General features: G+C 35.8%; 1 protein-coding gene across 5 annotated transcripts in view; it reads right to left on the reverse strand.

The window, feature by feature from the left end:
- Positions 1-14,955, reverse strand: part of MIGA1 (mitoguardin 1) — a gene marked incomplete at its 5' end in the record, with an annotated part of 92,147 nt that overhangs the window by 9,156 nt on the left and 68,036 nt on the right. For 4 of the 5 annotated variants that reach the window (XM_081055974.1, XM_081055975.1, XM_081055973.1 and 1 more), the window contains 6 exons: positions 2,337-2,390; positions 3,714-3,848; positions 5,799-5,897; positions 7,074-7,160; positions 7,845-7,917; positions 8,176-8,294. In XM_081055974.1, the coding sequence (XP_080912100.1) occupies positions 2,337-2,390; positions 3,714-3,848; positions 5,799-5,897; positions 7,074-7,160; positions 7,845-7,917; positions 8,176-8,294 (567 nt within the window). The remainder of the gene's footprint in view (positions 1-2,336; positions 2,391-3,713; positions 3,849-5,798; positions 5,898-7,073; positions 7,161-7,844; positions 7,918-8,175; positions 8,295-14,955) is intronic. The other variant, XM_081055976.1, reaches the window with a different exon arrangement.

The raw sequence follows: 14,955 nt of genomic DNA on the forward strand, positions 1-14,955 counted from the left end.
GGCTTTCTTTAGCTCCTCCGTCCAGGAGATGGCTACCCTTCCAGCCCTCTCCCTGCAGCCAGACAATTAGTTCCTCCCCATATGTCCCTGGTGCCCTTTGAGCTGCTGTCCCAGAGCTGGAGCTCAGAGTGACTGAGTCCGTCTGCGAGTAAGTCCGTGCATGGGCCCTTTAAGAGGAGCACCTGGGAGTGCAGCTGTCCTCCAGCGCACTCAGCCACAGTCTTCAGGTGATTCTCAATGATAGTTGTTCTGTATCTTAGTTGTACTTTTGATGTGGTCATGAGAGGAAGCAAGCACAGTGTTTACCAACTCCACCATAGTTACCAGATTCCAGACTAAAAACAATTTTTAAATGATCAAGTATGAAAATACGCTTACTAGAATTCTAATTTTGGTTAAGAAACCCGACATTATTGCAGCATTTTTGTAATTGCCTCTTCTTGTGAAGTAATAATACATACAGCTGTGATTTAGGAAACTCTTTAAGTTTATTAATAATTTTCCGAATTTCCTTTGTTAAATAAGATCCTATAGGATTTGCCATATAGCATCAACTGGGGATAACTATGCCTGAAGATATTGTATCTTTGAGGGGTTATTTGATATTTTACAGGCTGCAAGACAGCTTCTAAACCTCAATTTAAGAAATATATTATAGCAGTAGTTACCATTTAATGAGTGCTCATTATATTCCAGATAATGTGCTAGGTTCTATTTAATTAAATAAAACATTCCTGAAAAAGTAAGTCATGACAACATTTTAATATGTAAAAAGTGATACTTCAGAACGATTAAATAACGTGTCCTAAATCACACACAGTTAGCTGGTGAAGGCCAAAGAATTATCAGGGATGTACTGAAGTTAACACTCTAGTCTAAGAAATGTTCTGCATAAATGAAAATTCAAAATCCAATACAGACCCTAACTGTATTAGGAGTTCAGACAAGTAAGAAGTTAACATGGGCTGAAGTAGAAGAGACATGCTTCACTAAGGAATAATTATTGACCTGAACGCAACAGCAGGTAAGAGTTATTTAAGGACAGAGGCTAGAGTATGGCATTCCCCAAGAGGTAAGATATATAGGATTGTGTGGATACAGAAAGGCTAGTTTAAGGCATAATATTTATGCTAAGAAATAAGAAATAGAGTTAGATATGATGATAATATTATAATTATGGAAAGTACCACTTAGTAAATTCTTAAATATTTACTCCTAATTTTATGGTTAAATTAAGTTTGTTGACATTATCTCATTTCATCCTTACAGCAGCCTTATGAGGTAGGCATTAACCCTATTTTGCAAATAGGAAAACTGAAAGTCAGTAATAGTAACTTGCCTATGATCATATATACTAGCTATATGAGAATCAAACTCAGTCTATAAGGCTATTCCCTAGCCCTAAACCAGTGGTTCCCAAACATTACCGTTTACAGTCATCATTTGGGTAGCTTATTTAAACACAGGATCTCTGGAATCATTTGAAAAAAAAGGTCGCCAGAATTTTTTTAACAAGTACCTTCTGAAGACGGTCTGAGAACTGTGCTTTGGAAACACGGCAATACAATCTCAAAGTTATAAGGATCAGACTGAGAAATATATATATGATAAAATACTATAGGTCAGTGGGCAAATAATATAATAACCAACACTTGCATAATACACTATGCCAAACACTGTTCTAAACACTATACAGTCAATCCTCAAAGGTACATACTATGGTCTTTTTTAGAGATGAGGAAACTAAGGCATAGATAGGTTAAGCAACTTACCAGAGGTCATGGGCTAGTAAGTGGCATTTGAAACCAGGAAGTCTCACTTCAGAGTCCCTGCCCTTTACCATAGGAGTGTGTGATGAGAGCAGTGTGCAGTGGGTGAGATAGGCTGAAGGAAGTAGGACATGGAGGCAGAACATAAAATTTGAGACTCTTTTCATTGGGCTCTCATGTAAATAAAACAGCTTTTGGAATCAATTCATTATTCTCATTTGGATTACATGAAGTGGAAACTATTATAATAAACAATTTTTTAAAACCTTAAAATACCATTAAGTGAAAAAACAAAAAACAAAATTCTATTAGAGCTGTTTCCAACCTTAAACCCTCTCCCACTTAGTAGAAAGCCCATGCAAGCCTTAATACTTGCTATATTGAACTCTACAGAATGTTCAGGAAGAGAAGGAATTCAAAAAAGGAGAAGCCAACCCAGTACCAATACGTCACTCATCTAGGTTGAGGGACAGTCATGAGCCGCTATCCCCACTTGAGAACTGACTCAGGTGCTTGACAGGCGCTTCAATTACTTAACAAAGAATTCCAAGGTATGATGAATTTTACCTTCATCTGCTGCCTTTTCTGTTTTAGTACGGACCAACAACTTGAAGCCACAGCCTAAATATATGCAGAAGAGAAAAAGCAAGATTTAAATGTATAACTATATAAACTTTCCATTTAGAAAATAGTGGTTTTTATTAGAAATTCAAAGTTGATAGGTCTAAAAATGTTCAAAACTAACTACTAATAAGAACTAGCCCAGGTTCCTTCTACTGTTTATAAATGTTAATGAAAGGTGTTTTGTTTTTTATAAATTTTAAAATTAAATACAGAGCCACTAAGAAAAAAAAAGGATGAACTCAGGTACCAATGAACTTAGTAATTATAATTCAGCTCCCAGAGTTCTTAAATTCTGTTCCTACGGGAAAAGAGTAGAAATATGTATACATACATGCACATATACAATAAATCTTTTATGCATATCAATGAAGACAAAGTATTTTTGTTTCAAGAACAGTAATGCTAGGAATAGTTGTGGGTAGAGCTAACTGTTTTGCTCAAATAAAGACCTAAGAAATACAACCATAATGATAGGGACAAAAACACCCAAGTGGATCCTGAAGAAATCTGACCTTTTCTGGTATGACCTTTGATCAAGGTCACTTGACCAAATTAGTTACAGAAATGGAGATAACATGTACCTTTTACACTTAAAACATACTTTGAGGGAAACATGGATTCATTAAAACTATTTTAAAATTCAATCTCAGGAATTTGCAAAACAATTGTGAGCCAATTGGAACATTTTTTTAAAGGCATTCAAACGTCATCATGAACATCTATCCCACCTACTTCCAAGTACACACTTAAAGCCCAAGAACAACAAAAACAAAAATGCCAAAGAGATTTGAATACAAAAAAACAACAGAAACCAAAAACATTCAAGGTATAGAATACAGTTTAAGTCTGCTTTTTGGGGCACCTGCTTTTTTTTTTCCTTCCCTAATTTTTCATAGTACTTGGGAACATGCATCTTTATATTTTTCTCTAAAAATATATATATATATATATTACCTTTTATTGCAACTGCTGTATTTCAGTTAAGTCATAGAGCCATTTCAGTTATAGCCATTTTTGTTAGTCCTGAACTAAAGCCTGAGGGGTTTTTTGTTGTTGTTAGTCTTTTTTTTTTTTTTTTTTTGAGATCTAAGGAAATATTGAATATTTCAGGTCAAGACAGGACTGAAAGAAGAGCCAACAAAGGAATTTCATCTGAAGATGCTACATATCATACACATCTGATCCCAGTATCAAAGGATGAGCTCAGTGTCCACACTAGTCATTCTACAGATAGATGTACATGTAAATCTTATTCATCCTTCCAGTTCTGACCATTTCTCATCAAATATAAATGGTTGAGAAAGGTAAACCACCACTTACAGTTTCTTTGAAGGAAGAGTTCAGCCAGCGATTATTTACTACATTCTGTATGGATGTGGGTGGGTTTTCTAAATCTTCAAAGGAATCCATTAATATGAAATCCAGAACAACATCATAAAAATTTAGATTTTTCACCTGCATTAAATTATGAATTAAAACCGAAATTATTATTACATAGAGCTGAAATAAATTCTGAGCCAGGGCTTCAGACTTTAAAACAGCTGGGTGTTTTTAGTTGAGTCAGATTGTATCTCTGACAAAAAGAAAAAGAAGAGGAGAGACAAATATGAAAACAACTCACCACCAGAAATTATAATTCACATGACATCTATTCCTTCTTAGATCCCATCAGGTGAAATTAATCTCTCCCTCCACTCTATTCTAGGAGTCCTTTGTTTGTGCTTTCATTATGGTACCCACAATACTCATACTGCTTTGTCATTAGTTATTGGTATATCTGTTTTCCCCAGCACATCATGAACCTCTTGCTCTTTCATTCATTCATGTATACTGTATTGCACTACCAGGAGCTCAGGTTTCTACAGTAAGCAAACTAGATGCTTAGAGTTTAGTGGGGAAAACAGACAGCAACAAATAGTCCCACAGATTCACAACAACAAAATGTGGTAAGCACAGTAAAGAAAAAAGTACATGTACTACGAGAGATTATGATGGAGCTTTTAATCTAGACTGGATGTCACAGAGCGCTTTCTTCAGGGAGTGAGGCATCCCAGGTACAGGAAATACCTTGTCAAAGACTTGAAGGTAAGAAGGAACACAGTAGTGTTGAGTCAAAGAAAATCATGGCAAGGAAGCTGTAGCTCACGAGAGCAGAGAGCAGAGAGGAGAGACAAGGAGAAGAGCAAGCTCCTGCTGAGTTTATGGCTCATGACAATGATTTTGGATTTTTATTTCACAATATTTTAGGGGGACAGTGGTGGAGTGAAGATGATCAGATTTGTATTTTGAAGGAGCATTGTGGCAGCAATATGGAGAATGGAATGGAGAGGAGAAAGAGTTAATGCAGGGAGTGGAGGAGAAGGCAGGTGATCAGGGAAGGCAAAGACTCTGAGGTAGTCCAAGGAAAGACAACAGTTACTTGGACTACAAGGGGGCTGGCAGGAACAGAGGACACCTAAAGAAACTGAAAGATATTCAGGAGCTGAAATTGACAAACTTAGAGGTGAATAAGTTTGGGAGTAAGGGAGGCGAGGGCCAGGGAGGTATAGAGGATAGGTCCCAGGTTCTAGCCTGCACAACTGAGCGGATGCCGATTCCTTCACCAAGTGAGGGAACACTGGGAAAGGAAAGATTATGCCACTATGTCTCTGTACCTACTGTTTTCTCTGCCTACAAAGCCTTTCAGCCCCTTGCAAACTTTCTTTAAGCTTCCGTCACAACATGTTTCAGGCTCACCATGTACTTTCCCTATCCCAGTGCTAAAATCAGCCATTTTTTCCAAGTTCCTTTTCGTGGAGAGTGGTACTTAGAAGCCAAGATCTGTGTGCAAGGAGTAATTTCTATTGAGGTGTTGCTGCTCCCAGACCTTCTCAGTGAGTGGAGCAAGGAAGTCTATGTATGTTTATGTATATGTAAGCCGTTACGTTTATTTCTACATCTATCTATATATTGTAAACTATGAATTCACACTGACAGATCCAATTCTAACCCTGGCTTTTTATACCTCCCTTTTCTGACAATAAGGCCTGGCTCCAATTAGTCTCAATACATTTGTTTGTTTGATACTGGCTATGTAGCCAAATCCCTAGCCCCAGAGAGCTGCCTGTGGTCCCATCTGAAACCAGCTCTGCAAAGGCCACCAACCACCATGCTAGGGTCTGCTCTTGACTTTCAGAAAGAAGGAAAGAAGGAAGGGAAGGAGGGAAAGGCTTTTTGAAAACCGATTATTTTCAACTATTGCCCCAATATATAAAGATTATGGTTGCTATTATTTATGACTCATAACCACCATCACACAATTGGTTTTCCTGTCATTTAACAAGGAAAAGGAAACAGTGGCCTCAAATTATGTAAATACTATGTGTAAATAACTAAGAGGAATAAATATAAAAAATGTGAACTTACTCCTCTAGCAGCAAGTTCCATTTCAGTACTATCCCAGTGATCAGTCTGCTCTAAAAAATAGATCATTTCATCAAAAACGTCTTCAAACTTCTTTGGATTCTGCAGAAGAAAACACACTTTAATCCTAAACTCAACTTTATAATAAAAGCTCAAGCCTACAAAACAAATGAGTTACTCTTCAAGTATATTTGTTAGATCTTCATTCTACTAGGTAACAATTAAAATATTTTTAAGGTACATCATATTCATTTGATTTAATATTTTGTTCCAACATTTTGCAGAAGTCAAGACTAACACTGTTAGTAAAATGCCATAAGCAAACTGCTTACTACTCAAAAATGTATGTGTATTTAGGTCAGTCCTTAGGGTAAAAATGTGGTCACAGGAGATACATGTGAAGTTTCTAATGCAGTTCTATTCCTTTAGGAGGAACTCTGGTTCAAATCGTGGCTATGGGAAGGCCAAGAAAGCAACATAAGATTTACACTGGGAATTGCAAGTAATTAATATTACCTTTCATTTATTTTGTACTTTATAAAAAATTTGCTTTCCATTGATCATTTATTTAATCATTATAAGAACCCTCTGAAATAGGGTACCATAAATATAATTCTATTATACAAATGATGGGATTGAGGTTCAAATCGTTTGGTTTGAACACCTGAAAACCAGGTGTTCAAGTGGCTCAAGAAAGGCCCATTTTATTTTGGTTTTCCTCATCATTTGGATACACCTCGCATAAAGAAAAGTTGTTCCTCATAGTCTTTATGAAGTTCTTTTCATGGCTTCTGCCTCATTCAGTCCCAAGAAGATGAGTAAGAGTAAGAGGCAGCTCAATTTATATTTCCGGATTTGTGAGATCTACACTATTTCCTGGAACAATCGTACTGAACAAGATTGAGGGGGGTAAGAGAAGAGGTATTAGAAATAACCATAGTGGTGGTTGTAGTAGCAGAGCTAATGATAATGCACATGAGGACAATCACAGACTTAATGGCAAATTGGGAATAATTTATGAGAAATGACTTGATCAAAATGGTGCAGGCTTTACACATAGAAAACAAATCAACCCAAGTAGAAATCAATGCTCTTTGAGTTATTTATTTTTAATATGATGAACAGACGCAAATACCGCAGCTCTGCAAGCAGTGTAAACACACTGGAGACATCCTCTGTGACTAGTTACAAAAACTGCTTCTTCTATTAAAAATTTAATGTATTTTAATTTTCAGTTCAACTGAAACAGTAAAAAACTTCTCAATAAAATAAGTTTACCTTTCGTGCTTTCACAATTAACGCTGATAAAATTTTCCTTCCACTCTCAGCAAGGAATATCCTGTTGGCTGTTTCTGAGAGGATTACCTGAAAAAAATGTCCATCCCCACATAAAGAAAAAGGAGACCTGTAATTAATTTGAATGGACATTTGAATTTATAGCACATCTATGCACAAATAATCCTAGCAGTCAATGAATTGTATGTGGCACTATTTCATCAGGCAAACCTTAGTTAGACAAGTCCTCATTTACTAAAATAAAATGAGCTCTTGAAACTTAATCAAAAAAGATTAAAGGGAGATAAACACGGATTTAAATTCTGTTCAATATTAGAAAGTCTAAAATAAATGTTAAATAGCCCCAACACATAAAAAGTAAAGATAATTGTATTGCCTAATTGCCTTATTTCATTTTAGGAAATCAATGGTTTCACAATTGACTCAAATAACAAACACACTAATTTATAATAAGAAAGAGGATTTTTATTTTAAGCAGCCATTTGTACACATCTCCAGCATCAAAATATCCTGTTTTGACAAACGGTAGAGGATCTGAGAAGCCATGGAGGAGAACAATGGCAAATGAAGTCAAATGAAGGGAAACGGCAGGCAGGAAAAATAAACGTAATAGACTTTATATTTGCCATTAAGAATAACGGTAATAAAAAGCAAAGAGCTGTCTTGTTTATATGCAGCTGGACTTTATAGCATGAGGATGAGGATGGGGATGAGTGTCTGGGTAAAGTATCTTAATGTTTTAAAAAAAAATACCTGAAAAGCCTGTCGAATACAGTGAAGTTTGGCAAGAAAATCACTGTCTCCTAGGCACTCCAGCATTTCAGTTCTATGTAATAAACAGGGGAGACAACTGTTACCCTCTATTCAAGATCAAGTCTACTACAAATCTGGACTCAAACAAGGCTTAACCTCAGGATCTTAATATAAAACACATGTCTTTTCAATACTGACAAAATATGTAAAAAAAATTTTTTGAGCCTAAAACATACTTTCCCCTATTCTCATAACCATTTTTAAATATCATAGAAACATAGCAACAGCACCTTAATATTTTTCATAAACGTAAGCAAAACTGAAATGGTACCTAAGCACTCTTGAGTAAATTTTTCCTTCTTCAACTAAATGCATGGCTTCTTCATAAAAAGGACAGTGACAAAGAGACTCCAGACTGTAGGTATGCCGTACTTCTCTGTGTTCTGCAAGCTAAGCATACAGTGGATTACAACAGACAACAATGATACAAAGAGAAAAAACTAGATGAGATAGAAAACAGGATCTTGCCAACATCAAAATATACTCAATTTGATTAAACTATAAAAATCATTCAATAAGATTTTACAGCTAGTAAGATCTGAATTCATTCTATTTCAAAATTCAGTTGTAAAGAAGAGTGAAACTTTATAACAAGCGTAGTTCACTTTGAATCCAACTATTTAAATCCATCGGGTGCACAGAAAAGCAGTATCTCATAGTTCATCAACAAAAATAACTGAAGATGAAGCATTGAAAAAAAAGAGAATTTTATCATCCAAAGAATGCTTAAAAGTATTATAACTCACAATTGTAAATGAAGTAAAACTTTCCACAGAAACACTGAAATGATCTCAATTAGGTTAATTCTAAGGAATTTTTTTTATATGTAGCTCTGACTAACCTTTGTATAACTGAAAAATAGTTATGAACCTCTGGCTAATATAACAACTGTACAAATGGAATTCCAGTCTTCTGACAGTTTATTAAAAAACTGCAAACACTATAGAGTAGCCAGCTAAGCAAGAAACCTTTGGAGTAATTTTATTTTTCAGTACCATGTGATGTGATCCATTTAAATAGCACACTGTAGGGATTTTGTTGTTGTTTTATTTAGTTTTTTAAATAACTTTATTGACATATAATTCACATACCATAAAATTCACCCTTTTAAAAAGTGTACAATTCAGTGGTTTTTAGTACAGTAGTCTCCCCTTATCTATGATTTCATTTTCTGCGGTTTCCAGTTACCCGAAGTCAACCACAGTCCAAAAATATTAAGTGGAAATTCCAGAAATAAACAAGTGATAAGTTTCAAATTGCACACCATTTGTAGTAGTGTGATGAAATCTTGTGCTGTCCCACTCCATTCACCCGGGATGTGAGTCATCCCTTTGTCCAGTGTATCTGTGCTGTATGTGCTACCTGCCTGTTAGTTCCTTACCGTAGTAGCCGTCTCAGTAACCAGACTGACTGTGGCTGTATCGCAGTGCTTATGTTCAAGTAACGCTTATTTTAGTTAATAATGGCCCCAAAGCACAAGAGCAGTGAGGCTGGCAATTCGGATATGCCAAACAGAAGCCGTAAAGTGCTTCCTTTAAGTGAAAAGATATGTATGTACAAAAAAAACACATAGTATATATGAGGTTCGGTACTCTCCATGGTTTCAGGCATCCACTGGAAGTCTTGGAACAAATCCCCCCACAGATAAGGGGTGGACTACTGTATATTCACTGGGTTGTGCAATCAGCACCAATTCCAGAATATTTTTATCAACCCAACAAGAAAGCCCTGCCCATTAGCAGTCACCTCCCCACCCCCCCTTCTTTCTAGTCTCTGGAGACCACTAATCTACGTTCCGTCTCTATGGACTTTCCTACTCTGCAAACTTCATATAAATGAAAAAATATGTGACCTTTTGTGTTTGGCTTCTTTCCCTTAGTATAATGTTTTCAAAGTTCTATGATGTACTAGTATGTATCACTAATTCAGTCTTTTTAATGGCTGAGTTGTATGGCTATACACCACATTGTGTTTATCCATTCCTCATTGATAGACATTTGGGTTGTTTCTACTTTTTGGCTATCACAGTTAAGGCTGCTTTGAACATCTGTGTACAAGTTTTTTTGTTTTTTAATTTCTCTTAAATATATACCTAAAAATGGAAGGGTCACATGATAACTCTATGTTTATCTTTTTGAGAAGTTGCCAAACTGTTTTGCAAAGTTGGCAGTCCCATTTTCCATTCCTACCAGCAATGTCTGATGAATCAAATTTTTCCATATTCTTCCAACTATAATTGTCCATCTTTTTTATTATGGCCACCCTAGTATGTGTAAAGTGGTTTAATTTATATAATGACTAATGATGTTGAACATCTTTCATCTCCTTATTGGCTCTTGTATATCTTCTTTGCAGAAATGGCTATTCAAATCCTTGCCCATTTTTAAATTGGATTATTTGTCTATTTATTGTTGAGTTGTAACAATCATTTTTAATTTTTTTTTAATTAGGGAATATTGGGGAACAGTGTGTTTCTCCAGGGCCCATCAGCTCCAAGTTGTTGTCTTTCAATCTAGTTGTGGAGGGCGCAGCTCAGCTCCAAGTCCAGTCGCTGTTTTCAATCTTAGTTGCAGGGGGCACAGACCACCATCCCATGTGGGAATTGAACCGGCAACCTTGTTGTTCAGAGCTCGAGCTCTAACCAACTGAGCCATCCAGCCACCCTGTAACAATTCTTTATGTATTCTGGATATAAATCCTTTATTAAATACATGACTTACAAATATTTTTCCCATTCTGCTGCCTTTTTCACTTTCTTGTTGGTGTCCTTTGAAACGCAAAAGTTTTTACTTTTGACAAATTCCATTTAGTCATTTTTTTCTTCTTGTTTCTTGTCTGCCTTAACTTTCACTTCCTGCTTGCAAAACATCCAGGCAGCCAGAGTGAGAGTCAGGGACATCTAAGGTCTTTCTTGAACATATGCAGATTCCTGCATATGTTTGTGGCCTTCTAGATTCCCAGGAATATATTGGAGCTTTTCAAAGACCCCTTTAAACATCTCATTGCCCAATTTTTCCTTGTTAGCTTTTTGGTCAATCTCTTGTTAGCCCCAACTGGCATCACCACCTCGGGTAGCTGTCATGTTAAACAATTAACCATTGAGCCTCTGGTGCTGGGCCTCTGGTTTTCAGTTAGCCTGTAGTTGTGAGGCTGTTGGTTTGCAAGACTACTGTGGAGAAGGGGGTGGGAAGAGAGCAAATTGAACATCCATAAAGCTCACTGTTCTAAAGAAGATTCAGCCATTTTCGGAGTTCTAAAGATTTTTATTTTGACAATTTTTGCCAGTGTTTTTGTATTTTTGTGGAGAAGTTTAGGGGTTTTTACTCTACTATTCTGGAAGTGTTTCTCCGTGCTACAGTCCTGGCACTTCATATGCACTCAATGCTGTGCTAAATGCTTTAACTTGATTATCTCATTTAATCTTTACAACTCATAAAGTAGGTGCTACTATTATCCACATTTTATAGATAAAGAAGCTGATTTAGATTAGCAGGCACTTGCCTCAATTCCCACCACTAAATGGCAGAATTGAAACCTAGGCATTTATTCCAACGCTTATACTCTTAAATGTCAAATCACACTTTCCTACCAGCCTTATCCAAAAATCCAGGGGGGAAGAAGATTCAGTATCAGCAATATTTAAGATAGTATAAATAGGTCTATTAGAGCAGAAGCAAAAGAAAAAAAAGGTAAACAGAAATAACAATATCTGACATTATATTAATACATTTTCTGCTTTAAGTTATATTTCCCCTTATATTTTAAGGAAAATGTATTTTGCTAATGGAAAAGTGTTTTTGCAGTTATAAAAAACTTACCAAATTTTAAAAAAACTTATAATAGAAATTCTTTAGATATTAAATCAAGTTTTGTACCACTATCAAAACAAATAGGATCTATGTATACCTACCAGTAGAAAAAAATCCTAAGGAGGAAACAAGGGCTCCAATTAAACTTATAAACTACGTAAAATAATTTATACTAATAAGAAGTGAACAAACCCAACAATGAGAGAGTCCAGAGTCAAGTTTTGATTTACTGGTCTACCTTGCTTATTTGTTGGTTTGGCTGACGTGATCATTTAAGTAAATCTCTTAAAATAGGCTTGCAGCTGTGGAAATACATCATATTACAGATTTGATACTAGCTAACATTATCATCAACTCTTAAGAGATAATGACAATTCAGAAACATTTAAATCATGAATCTTAAATTTTTTAAAACAAAAAGCAAATCACTAAAATGATAATTTAATTTCCCATTTCCAAAAACTTTCTTAAAGGTTTCAGAAAGAGAGTAACATTTTACTAGAGTTGAGATGTTACTTCAGAAGCAGAGGTCAGTAACACAGTTTAATCCCAGTATATGGGAACAAGTTGATTTACAAAAAAAAAAAAAAAAAAAAAAAAAAAATTCTTTTTGTTAGCTGAAACAATGTCCTTTATTTCTAAGTTATCCTTTTCCCCAAAGAGTACATTTCAAAAATTCACTTCAATATCTTCAAACAGAAAAGTAATACTATATTGGTTTATACCAAAGCATCATCCCACCTTATTGGTTCTCTCCTACAGTTCACAGGTACCCTAAAAATGACCATGTAAGAAATCAAACAAGTCAATAACAACAACAGCAACAGATAAAACCCATAGAAGTAGCAACCGGTGAAAAGAATGTTTGGGGATTAGCTGAAGATTTCAAACGTCCTAAATCACTTCTCCCCTGTCCTCAATGAAGTGCAAAAGGGACTGGGCCTTTTCTTTTTTGGCAAGCAATGACTTTGCTGAATGTGAAGTAATATTTTTTAAAGCCTTAATATTTTTAAAATCCTCTGAACAACCATGAAAGAAATGTCCAAAGTCCCAAAACTATTATAAGTTGGGTCATGAAATAGGCTAAATTCCATTTTGGACTACTTTTTATATGGTTATATTTTCCTATCAAACCAACCACCTAAATTTACAAATAGAACTTAAGTTACAGAAAGCAGGCTGACTGTGTACCCCATCTCACTAATAGAAAAGAAATAAAAAAAGGAAATAACCCTCCAAAATGGCCCTCAATGATTCTCTCTTCCTGGTACTATCTCCTTCCATACTGAACAGGGCTAACCTGTGTAATAACCAAGAGGATGCTATAGAAATGATGGAGTGGGGAAGAAGGTGGGCTGCTCTATCCACGAGTCACTCCTTATTGAATATATGCAGATTCAGAATTAAATACCAAAGCAACAGTCTCTCTGGATTAGCTTTTAGGACTCAGTTCTCACAGGACTAACTGTAAGGCCCAGGACCTCCAGAAAATCACCCTCATAAACCTTGAAATTTAAGGAGATAACTCCTAAAATGCTTGAGCCTCTATTAAACCCCACGTGTGTAGCCCCCAGAGATTTATAAGGCTTTAATCTAGATTAACGCTGACATGTGCCAGCTGCCTGACAATCTCCAAACTGGGGGGCAGGACCTCCTCTCAAGGACACGCCCATGAGGCCTAGGGCAGTCCCCTCAGCCTCAGCACCAGCCCTAAGCCCACACCTGAATTTTACTGTCGTTTTACTCGTAAAACACTAAATTTTGGGTAATTTATTATACAGCAACAGATAACTAATATAACAGTGGAGACAATACTAACAACAACTGAAAAACAAATTTCCAAAAAATAGAAAGCAAATGGAGGTGTGGACAGAAGAAACAAATGAGGAAGCCAGAATAAGTTCCAGAATAAGTTCAAGAAGGGGTATATTTGTCAAGGGAAAGACATTTACTAAGCAGGAGCCTCAACAAACACCAGTCCTGTAGTCGGCAGGGATGAGAACAGAATTGAAGAAGGATTGAAAATGGGAGGTTAAATGAAAGTCTGCATTCAAACACCTGTAATAGTCTCACATCTTATGCTACTCCCTGCCCCTTTCCCTTCACCCCTGAAAAGGAAGGCAACTTGCAAAAAAAAAAAAAAAAAAAAAAAAAAAAAAAAAAATCAACCAGAGAACATTTCTTTATAAAAATTATTTGAACTGCCTGCAGAGTAAATCAGCTAGGATGAGTAATGAGCCTCCCAGAATAAGGCCCTCTTCTTTCTGTATCCGAGTGCACCCGGCCTAGTAGGCTATATCCAGACCATTCATCCTAAAGAAAAGACTGCCAATCAACACCAAACAAGTAAACTTAGCCCAGTTGGCACTCCTGCTCACCTAGTCATAGGAGAGACAAACACAAAACAATACTGCAAATCCACACAATCTACTTAAGAAAATCAATCCAGGCACCAATTAAGCTTTCAAATTTGAGAAGAAAACCATCAGCACAAGATGAACAGACAAAACTGACACCACAGGAAGTAAGATAATTCAAGACAGAAATTTTAAATGGTTGATGTAGCCCTCTTCCCTTTACAGATTATGATTATTCTAAATGTTTATTCTTGTCACTTTGTATATTATTATATTATTTTGGATTACTAATAATAAGCGCTATCAACACAGGTAGGTTTAACAAAAGCTTTTAAAACTTCAATTTATACTATGAGTAGAGGTATCTGAATTATAAGAAATGTTTCTCTTTAAACAGCACCCTACAATTTATATATTAAACACATAGACACACCTCACAGGGCAGATTGGTAGTTCTGAGAGAAATGGAATCTACAGCTAAAAATTGTTCTCTCTGCAATATTAGTTTCTACCTATTAAATAACAATCTCGTTAACAGATGGGAGAGGTTAGGACAATACTTAATGCAATGGTATCCTCACATTAAAAAGACTTCTCAGAATTTGAAAACATTATGCTAAGTGAAATGACCTCAAACACAAAACAGCATATATTGTATGATTCTATTTATATAAAATGTCCAGAATAGGCAAATCCACAGAGACAAAAATAGATTAGTAGTTGCCAAGGGCTGGGAGGTAGATAAGAAAAAGGCATGATCACTAATAGTTTCTTGAGTGATATAAATGTTCTGGAATTAGAAAACGGTACAGGTTGCACAACTCTATAAATATATTGAAAACTAATGAGTTATATATACTTGAAAAGAGTAAATTTTATAGTATG

Source organism: Rhinolophus hipposideros (assembly GCF_964194185.1).
Source record: "Rhinolophus hipposideros genome assembly, chromosome: 8".
NCBI classification, from domain to species: Eukaryota; Metazoa; Chordata; class Mammalia; order Chiroptera; family Rhinolophidae; genus Rhinolophus; species Rhinolophus hipposideros.